We start from the raw sequence: 16,302 nt of genomic DNA, 5'->3' as shown, positions 1-16,302 counted from the left end.
TTTTATAGGATGGGCACCACATCATAATACTTTATTGCTGAAAAAGAATGCATGGCAATGTCATAAACATGTATTATTTGGATAGGCAGTGCATATACAAAATGAATGATCATAAGAATTAAAAGCTAAGCAAAGGTAAAAAAACAATGCACACATAGATTTGCAGATAACTATTAATTTGTGAATGCAAACATTTGTATCAAAAACATGCATAGGTGTCTATTCACAATGAAATATAAAATATTCACATCAAGATCATCAATAAAATATAACTTTACTTTTATTTCATAGAAACAAAAAAATATTTCAATATATAACAACTGTTTTTGCATCTGGGAAATATTAATAAAAATAAAGACAAAGATTCAATATTTCATTCGATGAGCAATAACTGTGTAAAAGAATTGTGTCTTTTGATTTATACAACTGTACCCTAACTGACCTCAGATCTGAAATAAAAGTTGCAAAGTGAAAGATTCATTTATTAAACACAGCATAAATAAAATATAAAATATAATAATACAAAATATCAAATACTTTAATGAGTTATTAGGATTTTCTTAATGTGCTTTAGGCAGCCAATAACTTTATTAAAAATACATGAATTATTCAGGAGAGTTTGGGTTGACTCCTATCAGCTCTGGATAATTATATTTCTAAATCACTTTTAGACCATCTGACACACAATACTGACTTTAGGTCAGTTAGTGGTGTCTCACACCTAAAATATTTCTTTTTTTTCTGTTATGTTTTATAAAAATCATGCAGGTCTGAAACAAAATGAGAACACATTAAATATAAAACCCAAATTCAAGAGTAATTAAAGCTATAAAATATGTTAGACAAGTTTTATTGTAAACACCTCACGTATACTGAACGCTTTTCTTTCCTGACAAAAAAGTAAATTCATTTAAATTTAAACTTATTTGTAGGATTGTTGTCAAGAATGTTTTTGAAAAGTGAATGTGTCCACGCCCGGACCCTCAGATGAGTCTGGAGTGCTTGAGGAACTGAATCAAAACCTGATACACAAACTTATACTGACAGACCGTCTCCACCATCAACATCCTTTGTTGTCTCAATAGATCCAACATCATTGGAACCTCCACTCGCTGATCAACAAACAAAAAACAAACAAACAGAATTTGTTAAAAATTTGGTACTTTGCATTAGGAATGAATACTGATGCATATAACCAGGGTGCGATTTGTGAAAAAAAATATTTGAAAAACATCCTCCTCTTAGATTTTTTTAATGAAAATAAATTATGAACAACGGGCTTATATTGATCATTCAGGGTATTACAGTTTTTTACAGATGCTAGGACACATTTCTCAATACTAAGGTCACTTTTGCAAAACTCTTCACACAGTTCTCCTAACAAACTTTCAGCTTGGCAAAGCAGTTCATTTCACATTCAAAATGCACTACAACTACCAAAACACTTTATTCAGGTCTCAAATCAACTCATTCTTCCAGAACACTAGCAAAGGTTGACGGCCGACAAACACACTTTGTCACCCACAAAACAATGACTTAAAAAACACTAACAACATGTAGCATTATACAATGTTTTCTCTGTTTATAATTCACTGCAATATATGTTACTGGAATGAATCAGATATGATGCAGAATTCTTCAATATTTTATGTAGTTTATTTTTATTTTTTGCAGTGAGTAATTCCAAAATACAAGAATTTATATACACACCATCCACTGATACAGATACAATAGTTATGCTACTCTGTCTTCTCCATTTGGCCAATTGTTATTATAGCATTTATTTTTAAGATTTAAAATATATTTCATTACAGTTTTTTACAATTGCTTAAGCAAAATTTTGAAAACAGGACCCGGTTTGTCAAAACACTACACACAATTAACACAACCCTTCACCAAAGTAGCACAACATTTCAGATAATTTGCAAAATGGAACACTTTTGTCAAAACTATACACAACTTTATAAAAACAATATTTTGTTACCATAAGAAACACACACATTTCACAAGAATTCAATTTTTTTTGAACCAGTTACACACTGCTGCTGCTAACCTAAAACACTTTTAGCAAGTCTAATTCTTATTGATTAGAGTACTGCAAATGAAGTACAAAGAGAAAGTGCAACTATAAATATAATTGATTTCTCTCCATACCCAAATCAGTCAACATGGAAAATCACAACAAAACATGTCCTAGTTACAGTAGTGTACATAACACTTTTAGCTCAGCAAACAACAGACAAATGTAAAATACTGTATCCAGTACAGGTTACAATTACAGTAAATAACAACAACAAACATAAAAAATAATCTGAAAAAACTGACAATATTGTAAAGAAAATACTACGGTCATCCCTGCTGGAAAAAACAGCATACCAGCAAATTGTGTTTTTGTGCTGACCACCAGCATTCCCATGCTGGTCCATGCTGGTTTGGTGCTGGTTTAGCTGGTGGTCATCAGCATACCAGCACCAGCATCCCATGCTGGTCATACCAGCAAGACCAGTATATAATGTGTTTTGGTGTTGGTATGGTGGTGACCACCAGCTAAACCAGCATGGGAATGTTGCTGGTCTATGCTGTTTTTTTCAGCAGGGATACTATACATTCTCTCTTCGCCTAGCTGGATCTGGCCAGAGAATTTCATCAACATCACAAGCAATATCCTCATTAGCAAGACAACGCGGGAAGAACCGTCTTGAATGTTGAATCCATCCTTGCACAGCTACGGTGTCAACTTGGTCACAGGCGTCCTCCATGGCCTGAATGAGTGGTACCTGAGCCTGGAGATCCTAAAACTTCCACCGCCATGCTGAGAAAAACTCTTCGATAGGGTTTTGAAATGGAGAGTATGGTGGAAGGTATAGTACTGTCTGTGGATGGTGTTGAAACCAGTTCTTGACCAAAGCAGAGCGGTGGAATGACACATTGTCCCAGATGACAGTGTATTGTATCTGGTGCATTTCATACTTGCTGTGACAATGTGGTGCAATGGGTCCAAAAATGAGAGAATGTGAGGTGTGTTCTAAGGGCCCATTTTGGCATGATTGAGGAGAACCGCATGCTGTGAAATACTTTCACGTTGCCCTGGGACATTGATTATAGCCCGGTGCCCAATGATAATTCTGCCTCTTCTTCTTGCTTTTGTGATTTTGAACCCTGTCTCATCAATACATATGAATTCATGCAGGACCTGCTGCATTTTTATAGTGCTTAAACCTGATTGGTGTGTGTACAATTTAGCAGTTATGTGTTTGTGCACCTGATGGCTGTGTTTAACAGATTGGCTCATAAGTGTGGTCATTTGACAGTCAGTGCTTTGGAATTGCAAAGAAGTGACATCCTGATAGACTTCTGTGTCTAATGTATACAAGTGTGTTTAGTGTTTTGCAAATCGCTGTGTGTAATGTTTTGCAAATAGTGTGAAGCTGACAATGTGCTCACAGTTGTGCAAATCCAGCCTTGTGTTTTGCTCCTTGAGTGTTAGGTTTTGCTAATTGTGGGAAAATTTTAATTATAGTGTGTAAGCAATCGTAAAAAACTGTAAAAAATTACTGTTGAAATGTAGCAAATTGCTGTCTTATTCAGTTTTGTATTATGTTATTGTTTTGAACATAAGTTTAACAGTTTTGAAAACAGTATGTAAGCATGTGCAAATTGGCCTGTATGTATAAAGAGTTTTGGCAGTTGTTGTGTCTGAGTGAGAAAAGAATTCATGAAATTTGAGAGATGTAGTCATTGAATGCATTTTGTGCCAAAGCAATGATAATTGATCCTCAGTTTAGCCCACATAGACTTCTGTTGTGCTCACTGTGTGAAGAGTTTTGCAAAAGTGACCTAAGTATTGAGAAATGTGTCCTAGCGTCTGTAAAAAACTGTAAGCTATTTCTTGTAACTGTTGAAATAATGTTGCGACTTCCCTATAGGGACTTTGGTTATACACAGGGATGGAAAAAGTTAATAAAGAGTAAAATAGAGTTCAGACCTGGTTATGCTCCAGACAGCTGATCATGAGTTCAGTAAGGATGACCACACCGGTACGACCCACTCCAGCACTACAATGAACGATCACCGGTGGGTTCAAACTCTTGGATGTGTCTAACATACTGTTGGTGTGACGGCGAACTGACTGGATCTCTTCAAGATACGCTGATGAGAAAAAGACAGAAGAACCAGAACAAGTCAGAAGTAGTTTATTTCAAAACATTTGATACCAAGAAAAAAAACTAAAGTTTACTTTGCATATTTAATGTGGACAATTTATTGCATTATCACAGTTAAGGCCAATTTATATTTTTGCGTTAGGTGCACGTTATAGGTACGCCGTAACAAACGCATAGACGCGAACCCTGTCGCCGTAGCCTTCGCAGTACCTGACGTGCACCTCCTCAAAAATGTAACTACACGTCGAAACGACGCGGACCGCAAGATCTGTGATTGGTCGGCATGAATGCATTGTGTTTCCTCCTACGCATTTCGGCGGTGTAACTGCAGAGCAACACAAACACAGAAGTATAAATGCTCATGACGGCGTTGCCTACGTGCGTAGCGTCTGGCATACCCTACGGCAGGGGTCGGCAAGTAACTTTGGCCGTGGGCCAATATTTTTTTTAGCCAGTAGATGGCGTGCCAACTTTTGTTGGCACACTTACGTCTTATTTTGAATTAGCCTAGTATAGGCTATCTGATCTTTTGTCAAGAAACATTGTCTTTATTTCCTATTTAAAAGACGAAAGACGGCATTAAAAATTGCTAATAACATGGTAATGGGTCTGTGTATCATTCGTTCGATCGTTTTTTTTTTTTTTTATTAAAAAATTTTCTGATTGTGTGCTCAGATAAAAAATTAATTACTGGATTAGACATTTTTTTTAATTAACTCCTTCATAGGCATAATATATCAATGAAATCATTTTAAACAGATCAAGTACTATAGTGGTAATATTACAGGCATTTATGCTCTCATGAAATACTCTTACAGTCCGACTTTTGAACTATTCCTTTTTTCATTAATATTTATCCGGGACACACACATACACACCTAAGGTTTAAGGAGGTCTCCGCTGGACTGTTTTTTGTCCAGCTCCGACAAGGTTCTATTCATAGATTCATTTGTGTTCACCCGCTTTATTTCCCGACCTGACGGATCCGCAAAACTTAACGTCACGTTTCCAGAATCTCACATTCAAATGTCTCTAACGAAAAGAGACAGATAATTTTAAATGTTATACAAAAATTGTGTTCGTGCCAATAAAAATATTATTTTAACATTGTATTCATTGTATTTATAATGAAATATAAATAATAAATTAAGGACAAAGCCTCTCACTCAAATTTCTCACCATCATAAACCGAGTTGGTTGCGGAGTTGCTGTTCAAATTGCTGAACATCCTCCTTTGCCAAATTTATAACGTTTTAAACGGAGGTAAAGATCAAAGAACTATGCGTTAGGAAAATTAATAATGGCTTTATTTTAATAGACATGTAAAACCATATTTTGGCGGATTACTTTCATTTTTTTAACGAATTTACCTGCCCATTAAGTCTTAATATTTAACGGTAAACGAACTTGACTTGCTGTTTTCGAAGGCATGCAGGTCGAACCTTAGGTCGGGCTCTAGCCCCAAGTTCAAGTAGCAGAAAACAACAGTATTCCTTTCAAATCTACTTTAAAAGTGTATTAGTTAAAATATTATTGCAGTAAAAGAGTTTATTTTTATCATATTTTGTAGTGGTTTCTAAAAGCCAGCAATTACTTTTCAGTAATTTGCAATGTCACGGAGTTTAACGTCTTCACGCGTGATGAATTGACATGATTTACGAGGTAAATTTGCAAATGATTCATGAAGTCATACCTCTGCAATTATTTGATCGATTGTGTTTTAGAAGTATGCTCAAACTCTAATGACAGTCATGATCGCGGATGCGCTGGTAGAGAAAGAGAATGAGAAAAAGCGGCCCGTTAAGATAGCTATTATACGCATTTTTTTCAGGACATTCTTGCTATTTGTCAGTGTGTTATACGCGAATAAATAATAATGAAAAAAGTTGAAAAGTCTGACTGTAAGCGAATGAGACTTACAGGAAAGCATATTGCTATTCAAACCCTTATTAAAACCCTTATTAAAATGTAATCTGTTAGTACCTGATCTGTTTAAATATTGGTATATGTCTGCTAAGGTGTTCAATTAAAATTTGTCCGAACCCGTTTTCATTCTTTTTTTTATTTTTGATCTGAGCGCACATTCAGAAAACGAGTCGTTTGATTTTAGTTCAGGAAATAAATAATAGAAAAACAAGTCGTTTTTCTTTATTTTCTTTTTGGTTTTGATTTGAAAAAACGAATGAAGGAATGATACATGGGGCCATTTTTGTAAACTGTTATTGTAAAATAAAAAAGTCTGATTAAAAAAAAAATTTAAAAACGGACTTCAAATTAATCTGGCGGGCCAGAAAATATTGCTGGCGGGCCACTTTTGGCCCGCGGGCCGCCTGTTGCCGACCCCTGCCCTACGGCGTAACCCCGACGCAAAAGTATAAATTGGCTTTTAGATGTTATAATATAGTTTTTGTTTTGCACATAGTGTCAAGTGAAATAATATGGACCAGCACAGATCACTCGGAGGCTATACAGAGATTTGTTTCATCGGATGAATTTGGCATTTGTCCGACTTACACAGAAATCCTTGCACATATTCCGGACAGCCGTGTTCAGGCCAGTCCGTGTATTGCAGATGCCACACTGTTCGCTCCTGACCCGACAACAGATGCTTCACCTTTAAACCCGTGGTCGCATAACAACCAGAGTCCGTGCGGAACTTAGTGGTGACCTTAAATTTGCCGTGCGTGGCCGAGTTGTGTTTGGATCCCAGTTTGGGCCAGTACCTGTGACTCTTAGAGCGTCCACCCTCCTGTAACAATCACACAAACATTTCAAAACAAATCTCAGCATCTTTCTTTACATGACAACTAATGATGATGATGATGTACTCTGACCATACCTCCTCAGCTGTAACCATGGCGATGACACTGACGCCCTGCTCCCAAATCATTTGCCAGAAATCATGGGATGTGTTGGGCAGTGGACCTTGTGTGGCGATGTAGTGCCACTCCTCTCCACAAATCATCACCTTTACACAACACGCAGAAGACAATAACCCATCAAAATGTTTCAATTCTGTAAACATTTACTCAAACACATTTTTTCTTTCTTTAAAGGATTAGTCCATTTTCTCAAAAAAAAATCCAGAAAATTTACTCACCACCATGTCATCCAAAATGTTGATGTCCTTCCCCGCTCAGTCGAGAAGAAACTATGCCCTCCGAGGAAAACATTCCAGGATTTTTCTCATTTTAATGGAGTTCAATGGACCCCAACGCTTAACAGTCCCAATGCAGTTTAAAATTGCAGTTTCAAAGGACTCTAAACGATCTCAAGCGAGGCACAAGGGTCGTATCCAGCGAAACGATTGACATTTTTGGCAAGAAAAACAAAATATATGCACCTCCAATCCACAACTTCTCCTCCTCCTCCGGCTGTGTGAAGCACCAGCTCGACCTCACACAATTGCATAATGCTGTGGAAAGGTCACGTGTTACACAAATGAAACGCACATTTGCGGACGATTTTAAACAATAAACTGACACAAAGACATTAATTGGTATCATGCGGCATACAACAACGTCGGAACGGTCGTCTTTCTCCACACTTGTAAACACTGGGGCGGAGTTTCGATACGTCATCCGTGACCTCTTGACGTGATGACGTATTACGTGAGGTCGCACTGGCGCGTCACAGGACCGGAGGAAGACGAGAAGTTGTGGACCAAAAGTGCATATTCTCCACCTTTCCTGCCAAAAATGACAATCGCTTCGCTAGATAAGACCCCCATGCCTCACCTGGGATCGTCCAGAGTCCTTTGAATCTGCGTTGAAACTGCAATTTTAAACCTCATCAAAACCGCTAAGCGCTGGGGTCCACTAAAATTAAAAAAATCCTGGAATGTTTTCCTCAAAAAACACAACCTCCCCTCGACTGAACAAAGAAAGACACCAACACTTCGATGGTGGTGAGTAAATTGTATGAATTTTTTTAAAGAAAATGGACTAATCCTTTAATTATTAAATATACTGTGCATATTTGTCTCGTTTTATGTATTGATTTCTCATTTTTTTCCTTTTTTTTTACAATTGTCACTTGGGTTAATAACTTTGGGTGGTAAGTTAGTTTGAGTACAGAAGAACTTTTAAAATTTAACAACTTGAAAGCAAAGCAGTATTTACATCATGTTGTTTTGTGGTGTGTTGCTTTAACCTTAATGTGTGAGGCATTGATGTATCCCGTGTTGTTCTCTTTGTTTGGCACGAGTTCTACCCGGTTCTCTTCATACGGGAGAACATCTCGGAAGCGGTTTCGCTCAATGTTGTCCGGCAGCATTGCCGTGGTGAAGACGGATGTTGATCTTTTCTTGGAAACTTGTTCATATTCAGTAAAGAGTCTTTCTTCTTCCAACTTCAGCTCCAGCATCTGACACTAAAGGAGACCACATGAAAGCAGAGGTTTTGATTACAGATCACCAATGTAGAAACACACTGGACTGATATCATTCATGTCTTCTCACCCATTCATCCGTGTTGTTGTGTTGGGCCGTGTGTTTGGTCATGTGATCAGCGGTCATGCGTGTGACATACAAGCCGTTGAGAGCAGCCATCATCAGCGGTCTCTTCTCCACTGACATCTTCTGTTTCTCCAGTGACTTCATGAGAAAGAACAAACCTGCAGTTATTACCATTAACACAACCATATACACCACCATAACCCCGGGTTATATTAGTTATAAACCCCACTTTTAATCCTGGGTTAAGGAGCGTTTCACACTTGTATTTTAGAAGCGGGGTTATCCCTGAAATTAACCTAGGGTTATGCAAAGCAGGTTGACCCCTGCATTTGCGGGGTTAACCCCACATTGCGGTGCCAAAGGCATGCAGTAAAAATGACATCTCAGGAGACTTAAAACAGGCAAGAAAGATTTACATTGCAACCTTGTCACTGACACGAGACAAGCAGTTATTTAAAGCGGCAGCACGCTATTTTAATTGAGGCAGTTTGACGTCGCTTTTTATTCAATCATGACTGTTACATTAAAGGGACATTCCACTTTTTTTTTGAAAATATGCTCATTTTCCAGCTTCCCTAGAGTTAAACATTTGATTCTTAAAGGAACAGTATGTAAGAAATGTATATCATTTAATCATAAAATGGCGCTGATATGTCACTAGACATTAAGAAATCATTTTCATTTCAAATACTTATATCACTGACAACAGTGGTCCGGACAGGATATTGTCATTTAAAAAGTGGAGCTGCAGCCCTCAACTGATGTTTATGTTGTCATTTTGTGTATTGGCCACCAGTTGTGTGATTGCAGTACCAGTTTTAGCCACAATCCTACATATTGTTCCTTTAACGTTTTGGAATCCATTCAGCTGATCTCCGTGTCTGGCACTATCACTTTTAGCATAGCTTAGCACGATTCATTTAATCTGATTAGACCATTAGCATCGCACAAAAAAAGAGTTTCAATATTTTTCTTATATAAAACTTGACTCTTCTGTAGTTACATTGTGTACTAAGACCAACGGAAAATGACAAGTTTTTAGGAAAATTAAAGTTTCTAGGCAGATGGCTAGGAACTATACTCTCATTCTGGCATAACAATCAAGGACTTTGCTGCTGTCACATGGCTGCAGCAGGCGTAGTGATATTATGCACTGCCCGAAAATAGTCCCCTTGATTACTTTCAAAAGCTGGGGACTATTTTCGGGCACTGCATAATATCACTACGCCTGCTGCAGCCATGTGACAGCAGCAAAGTCCTTGATTATTATGCCAGAATGAGACTACTACCGACTACTGAAATTTTGATTCCGTGACAACACTATTAGCCGTTGTATTTTACTGCTTATGTTGTCCATCAATTTTTGTTTTGTTTATTATTTTCATACATTATTGTGATTATTTAAATTATTTTGCAAGGTTTACCTGGCAGTAAATATTAATACACATATCACATATTTAAAAGTAATCTGATACTGTCTCGTTTATACAGGCGCTGCAGCTCCCCCTTGTGTTTTTTAAAGAGATGTGCAATCATTGCGGTGATCTGAAATCATTTAGATGAGGTCAAACAATTGCGATGATATGATTATTTAATCATTGTGACAGCCCTAGCTGTCACAAATAACCATTATACCCCATTTTTCCACCCCTGGGGAGTCAGCTGACATTGGCTTAACTTAGCACCCTCTTCTATGTTACATTATTACTACGCTCGCTATTACGGTTTCATTTTAGCCGTTAGTGTTGTCAAAAGTACCAGGTCTTCAGTACCAAGCCGGTACTAAAAAATAAAAAAGTCTTCGGTACTAGGTTTTTTTAAGTACCGGAACAACCGCGGAACCGGGTCCAACCGAGTCTACCCGGAACTAATGCGCTGTTTGACAGGTTGTCAGTCGGAAACTTTTCATAGACGCAACAAGAAGACGTGAACGATGCGAGTCGCAACGCAGGGTCACTGAACTCCACAAAATCATTTGAAGATGTGCAGAGTCACGTTACTCGCTTACAGGAATACTTCATATGTAAAGCGCATCACCGAGAGAACGAGTGAAGTGTCTGGATGAAAGGAGGAAAAACATTAAAGGCGCCAGCTGGATTCATTTGGCTGGAGTTCAAACAGGTGAGGTTCAGTTTTTATTACATTTGCATTATGAGTGTTGTAGCATTTTAATGTTGGAATGAAATTAACCCCCGTTTGTAAACTTAATAGTAAGTACAGTACCAGCGGGGCTAATGCTCATTCTGTCAAGTGTTCTTATTAACCTTTTAATGCTTTAAAAACTTTTACATGGGTAAAATAAATGAGAAAACAAAATGTAAATACCAAATTCTTGTGTTAGAAAGTAATGAATGTTCGGCTAGCAATGTATATCCTTTTAACTTTATTAATAAAATAGTGTTTAATTAGCATTTCCTTTGGTACCGAAATTGGTACTGAGAACCGTAAATCTTTACTGGTATCAGTACCGACTACTGAAAATTTGGTACCGTGACAATACTATTAGCCGTTGTATTTTACTGCTTATGTTGTCCATCGATTTTTCTGTGTTTTCTCCTGCATCTATTAATGTAAAGCTGCTTTGAAACAATTAACAATTGTGAAAAGCACTATTTAAATAAAATTGAATTTAATTAAACCGGTAATCATTAAATCTCTGGTAAGCTGCCATTGTTGCTTTGGGCATACACAAGCATGCCTTTGCTCCCCCTACAGGTTGGAAGCGGAATTGTCCATCACTGTCGTAAATAATTTAGCCTACTGCAGCAAAGCTGGCTCTGATTGGATTGTAGGTCTGCCGTAAAGCAAGGTTTTTTAGTTTTCACTCGAACTACAGGACCGCGACCCGATGGTTGGAAACTTCTTTAGTGCGGTTTTAGCCGATAGAGGGCTGGAAAGCGAATGTGAAAGTGCCGTTGACACTGTTTCGAGTGGATGAACAACTGAAACTTTTTGGAAACGTTATTTTAAGGTAAAAAACTCTTTAGTGTTGCTTTAACACATGCACATGACATCACCGTTATTACAGATTCATGTTTATGTAGTTTACACGGACATGACAAGAGTTGAAAAACTTGCACTTGGAAACCCATCTTTAAAGGTTTGCATTTTCAGGACACCCAAAATGGCATTTCGCGTAATCAAACACCCAAACCACATAACTTTCCTGTTTATGGTCGAAAATTGTATAAACAGCCTCTAAAATGCGATTGCACTGGGTTGATCCTGGTGTTTGTTTGAGTTGAACAAATTTATGTTCCTGAGGATTTATTAAGCTAAAGCTTGCAGTTCCTACAAAAAACTAAATGAGTAAATTCTTGCAGCGGGTGGATGCGTCTTACCCTCTGAGCGATTTCTCTCTCCACAATGCTATCCTCAATGGAGAACATCTCAGAGACGGGTCGTTCTTTTACCGGCTCTTTCCTCACTCTCTCCTTCACACTGGTCAAGTCAGGTTCAGACACAGATGTGGTAGCACTGAGACCGGCCTGATCCACAACACCTCCGCTTTGAACATCAGCAGTCCCATGACCACCATCCTGAAGACATTATTTTATTAAAAACTAGCTTCTATAAAAAAGTAAAAAATCTATATGGTGATGAGTTCACATATTAAAACACTGAAGTGTCCTCCACCCTTTATGAGAATATATAAAGCTGAAAATGATATAGGTTCTTCAGGTTTAATATAATGATAAACATAAATGCCAAATTGCATTTTGGCTGTACCTGGTTGAGGGGTCTCAGTGCAGAACTGCTGCCGGTCTGACGGGATCCTGGATACTCCGGTGGAGGTTTGTTGGGAATGTTGGCCAGAGCTGCCTGATATTGCGCACTAATATCCTCATTCAGACCTGGAATCTGAACATCCAGATCCAAAGCATCCTCCTCCTCACTCTCACTGCTGTGGATAAACATGGTGGCATTGGAGAGAGTTTTCTCATGCTGGTACATGGACTGACCCGACGGGGGCGACTTTTTCTGCACGGGAACCTCTGTGGCCTTTGCAGGAGGAGGTGCGGCCTGCTGATGAGTAGGTCGGACTTGTTCTCGTACCGTGTTTCTGCGGGGGAGAGGGGCGTGTCCACCTTTCATGAGGGTCTCTGTGAAACGGTGACCGCCAACCACTTCCACACTGTGACGCTTTCTGACAGCGGCACAGTGCTTGGCCATCATGAGCGGTTCGCTGACCTCTTGTAGCGACTGGTGCATTACTGTCGAACTGTCCGGCTGGAATGTTTTAACAGATAGTGGGACTTTTCTGGGGACGAGTTCGGGACTGGAGTTACCAGCGCAGCGCTGCCTGTGACCGGCCAGGTCCGGGGTACTGGTTGCCGGACGAAACGCTGGATAGGGAGGAGGTGGCCGGGAAAGATAATTCCTTAGCATATTCGTGGCTGTCGTGATGTAATTAGACTCTTCCATTCTTCCGTTCATGGCCTGCTGCTTAGTGTTTGCAAGTTCAGGAGTGCTGACTGTGTGCGAGATAGCTACTGACGGATGACCAGGACCGGGTACCGAGTGGGTCGGCAGAGGTCCCGTGTGTTGTCTGAACGGAGGGTGAGAAGGTACTCCCGTCCCATTCGGGCCGACATACAATCCACGTTTCCTAATCTCCGGCTGACTATAGACTAAAACCTGTGGCTGCTGGTACACGTGCGTGTTGGTTATGTTCAGGCTGCGCAGCGATTGGCTGTGACAGGTGCCGCTGGGCGAAGCCGCAAAGACGCGGCGCTTCTGACGCATAACGGCATCGTATTCGGGGGTGGGCCGGTAGGAGGGAGCGATGATGGCAGAGTGACGATGGCTGGGGATGTAGTCGGGACGCATCAGTTCGCTGCCAGGAATGCAGAGACTGGATGACATGGGAGAGGAATGGAGAAACGTCTGGGAGCGACTAAGCGAGCTAATGCTTGAAGTGCTGCACATGCTGCCATTGTGAACGGAGCCATTTGGATAACTGTACTCTACGGGACATCGGTCAAGGCTGCTTTCAGATTTACAGTATGGGTCATCGTGAAAGATACTGTCTGTGGAGAGAAAACGACACAGAATTAAACATCTATAAGTTAAATAACACATCATAGATGTGTTGGTCACTGTGTGATGTGGTTATCCAGATCGACTGAATCTTACCTTGAGAGCCCTGTCTGTCCTGATAGTGGTCTGTATATGAAGACGCCTTTGACTTCAAAATTGAGAAAATGTATATAAATGTTAGCATACAAACATCCGAGTAGAGCTGTATTCTTGATCTGACAAGCTACAATTGGATTGGTTGACTTCACACAACTTCCACACAGGTAAGCTGTTTATGATTCCTTTAAGTTAATTTTATTTATATTCAATTGTATTCTGGTTTCGTTCACAAACTGACACAAACACAACATATTGGGTAAATCCGAGTAGACTAAAGCCCCATTTATACTTCTGTGTTGATCGTACGGCATAGCCTATGCATAGATACATACTCTATGCAAAAGCCTGAAACGCACCTCAACAAAAAAAATGTAACAACATGTCAATTCTATGTGGACCACAAGCGCTGTGATTGGTCCACTAGAACCCCTCACTCAGGTAAAAAGATATACGATTTACACTCACCTAAAGGATTATTTCTCATTATTGCAATTATCTAATCAACCAATCACATGGCAGTTGCTTCAATGTCATTAGGGGTGTGGTCTTGGACAAACTCCAAACTGAATGTCAGAATGGGAAAGAAAGGTGAAAGGTGATTTTAAGCGTGGCATGGTTGTTGGTGCCAGACGGGCTGGTCTAAGTATTTCACAATCTGCTCAGTTACTGGGATTTTCACGCACAACCATTTCTAGGGTTTACAAATAATGGTGTGAAAAGGGAAAAACATTCAGTATGCGGCAGTCCTGTGGGCGAAAATGCCTTGTTGATGCTAGAGGTCAGAGCAGAATGGACCGACTGATTCAAGCTGATTAAAGAGCAACTTTGACTTAAATAATAACTCGTTACAAGTTAGGTATGCAGCAAAGCATTTGTGAAGCCACAACACGCACAACCTTGAGGCGGATGGGATACAACAGCAGAAGACCCCACCGGGCACCACTCATCTTCACTACAAATAGAAAAAAGAGGCTACAATTTGCACAAGCTCACCAAAATTGGACAGTTGAAGACTGGAAAAAGTTTGCCTGGTCTGATGAATCTCGAGTTCTGTTAAGACATTCAGATGGTAGAGTCAGACAGAACGAGAACATGGATCCATCCATCATGCCTTGTTATCACTGTGCAGGCTGCTGGTGGTGGTGTAATGATGTGGGGGATGTTTTCTTGGCACACTTTAGGCCCCTTAGTGCCAATTGGGCATCGTTTAAATGCCACGGCCTACCTGAACATTGTTTCTGACCATGTCCAATCCTTTTACAGTATGACCACCATGTACTCATCCTCTGATGGCTTCTTCCAGCAGGATAATGCACCGTGTCACAAAGCTCGAATCATTTCAAATTGGTTTCTTGAACATGACAATGAGTTCACTGTACTAAAATGGCCCCCACAGTCACCAGATCTCAACCCAATAGAGCATCTTTGGGATGTGCCCTGGATGTGCATCCCACAAATCTCCATCAACTGCAAGATGCTATCCTATCAGTATGGGCCAACATCTCTAAAGAATGCTTTCAGCACCTTGTTAAATCATTGCCATGTAGGATTAAGGAAGTTCTGAAGGCGAAAGGGGGTCAAACACAGTATTAGTATGGTGTTCCTAATAATCCTTTAGGTGAGTGTATAGTGTCATATTCACTGATCTATATAAATGACTGGATTGCACATGATATCACAATTGTGAAGCCACCGCACCGCCATATTGGTATGCCCAAACATTCTATTAAATTCATAAGACATTATTAGATTTTAATGGTAAAACACTACCAGTCTCCGTTTAGATTTAGGCATTTAAATATTTAAGAACACAAAAATAACTCAGGCCATAGCAAAAGTCGCTGTCTATTTAGTGCCAACTAAAGTGTGGACAACTAAGCAGGAGTAGAAATGAAAAATGTCACGTCGCGCAGAGAGACACAGAAGTATAAATCAGACTTAAGTGTTTTGTAAGATGGGTCTTCATGCTCTACAACTGAGTGTAATAGCACTTTTTCATTGCACAGTACCCCACGGGTTGTGTCAGGTCAGCTTACGTAGTACCCGATACTTTTTTAGCACCACCTCAGTTGGGGTTTCAAGCGAGCTGAGCTGATACTAAAACGTGACAACAGTGTAGATCATGATTGGTCTGAGAGAATCGTCACTACCAGCATAAATGCTAAACGCAAGATGAGTCCCTTTTAGCAGTAAAAAACATCCACAGGCGTCCATCTATGCACAGCATTTTCGATTTATCGACTGACGCCACGAGTGTTTGTACAGAAACTCACGTGAGACAGAGGTAGTAATATGCGATGTGCAAAAATCTATTTGTGATGGTCAATTTTGATTCAGTGACAGACTGACAAATAAATTAATGTATGTGAAACACTGCATTTCAACAATGCTCCCTCTGTTGCTTACTCCCACTTTTTGTATGATGTCACAGCAGTATGCAGGGCTAATAGATTAAGATTAAGATATACTTTATTGTAATTTTGTTTTGGACTCTGTCCATTCCGCAGTTTTACACAAAACAACACAAAAGACAGTTAACAACAT

General features: G+C 39.5%; 1 protein-coding gene across 1 annotated transcript in view; it reads right to left on the bottom strand.

Moving 5' to 3' along the window:
* The window catches only part of LOC141350505 (tyrosine-protein phosphatase non-receptor type 14-like), a 52,584-nt gene continuing 36,282 nt past the window's right edge, over nucleotides 1-16,302 (bottom strand). The window contains exons 12-20 of the mRNA XM_073855714.1: nucleotides 13,756-13,807; nucleotides 12,349-13,649; nucleotides 11,961-12,158; nucleotides 8,623-8,757; nucleotides 8,316-8,534; nucleotides 7,003-7,131; nucleotides 6,678-6,912; nucleotides 3,986-4,149; nucleotides 1-1,112 (exon numbers count right to left, since the gene is read on the bottom strand). Coding sequence (XP_073711815.1) covers nucleotides 984-1,112; nucleotides 3,986-4,149; nucleotides 6,678-6,912; nucleotides 7,003-7,131; nucleotides 8,316-8,534; nucleotides 8,623-8,757; nucleotides 11,961-12,158; nucleotides 12,349-13,649; nucleotides 13,756-13,807 — 2,562 coding nt within the window. The 3' untranslated portion in view covers nucleotides 1-983. The remainder of the gene's footprint in view (nucleotides 1,113-3,985; nucleotides 4,150-6,677; nucleotides 6,913-7,002; nucleotides 7,132-8,315; nucleotides 8,535-8,622; nucleotides 8,758-11,960; nucleotides 12,159-12,348; nucleotides 13,650-13,755; nucleotides 13,808-16,302) is intronic.

This window comes from Misgurnus anguillicaudatus, chromosome 18 (genome assembly GCF_027580225.2).
Source record: "Misgurnus anguillicaudatus chromosome 18, ASM2758022v2, whole genome shotgun sequence".
In the NCBI taxonomy this organism is placed as follows: domain Eukaryota; kingdom Metazoa; phylum Chordata; class Actinopteri; order Cypriniformes; family Cobitidae; genus Misgurnus; species Misgurnus anguillicaudatus.
Note: the sequence above shows the minus strand (reverse complement) of the source record. Positions and strands in the feature narration are given on the sequence as shown.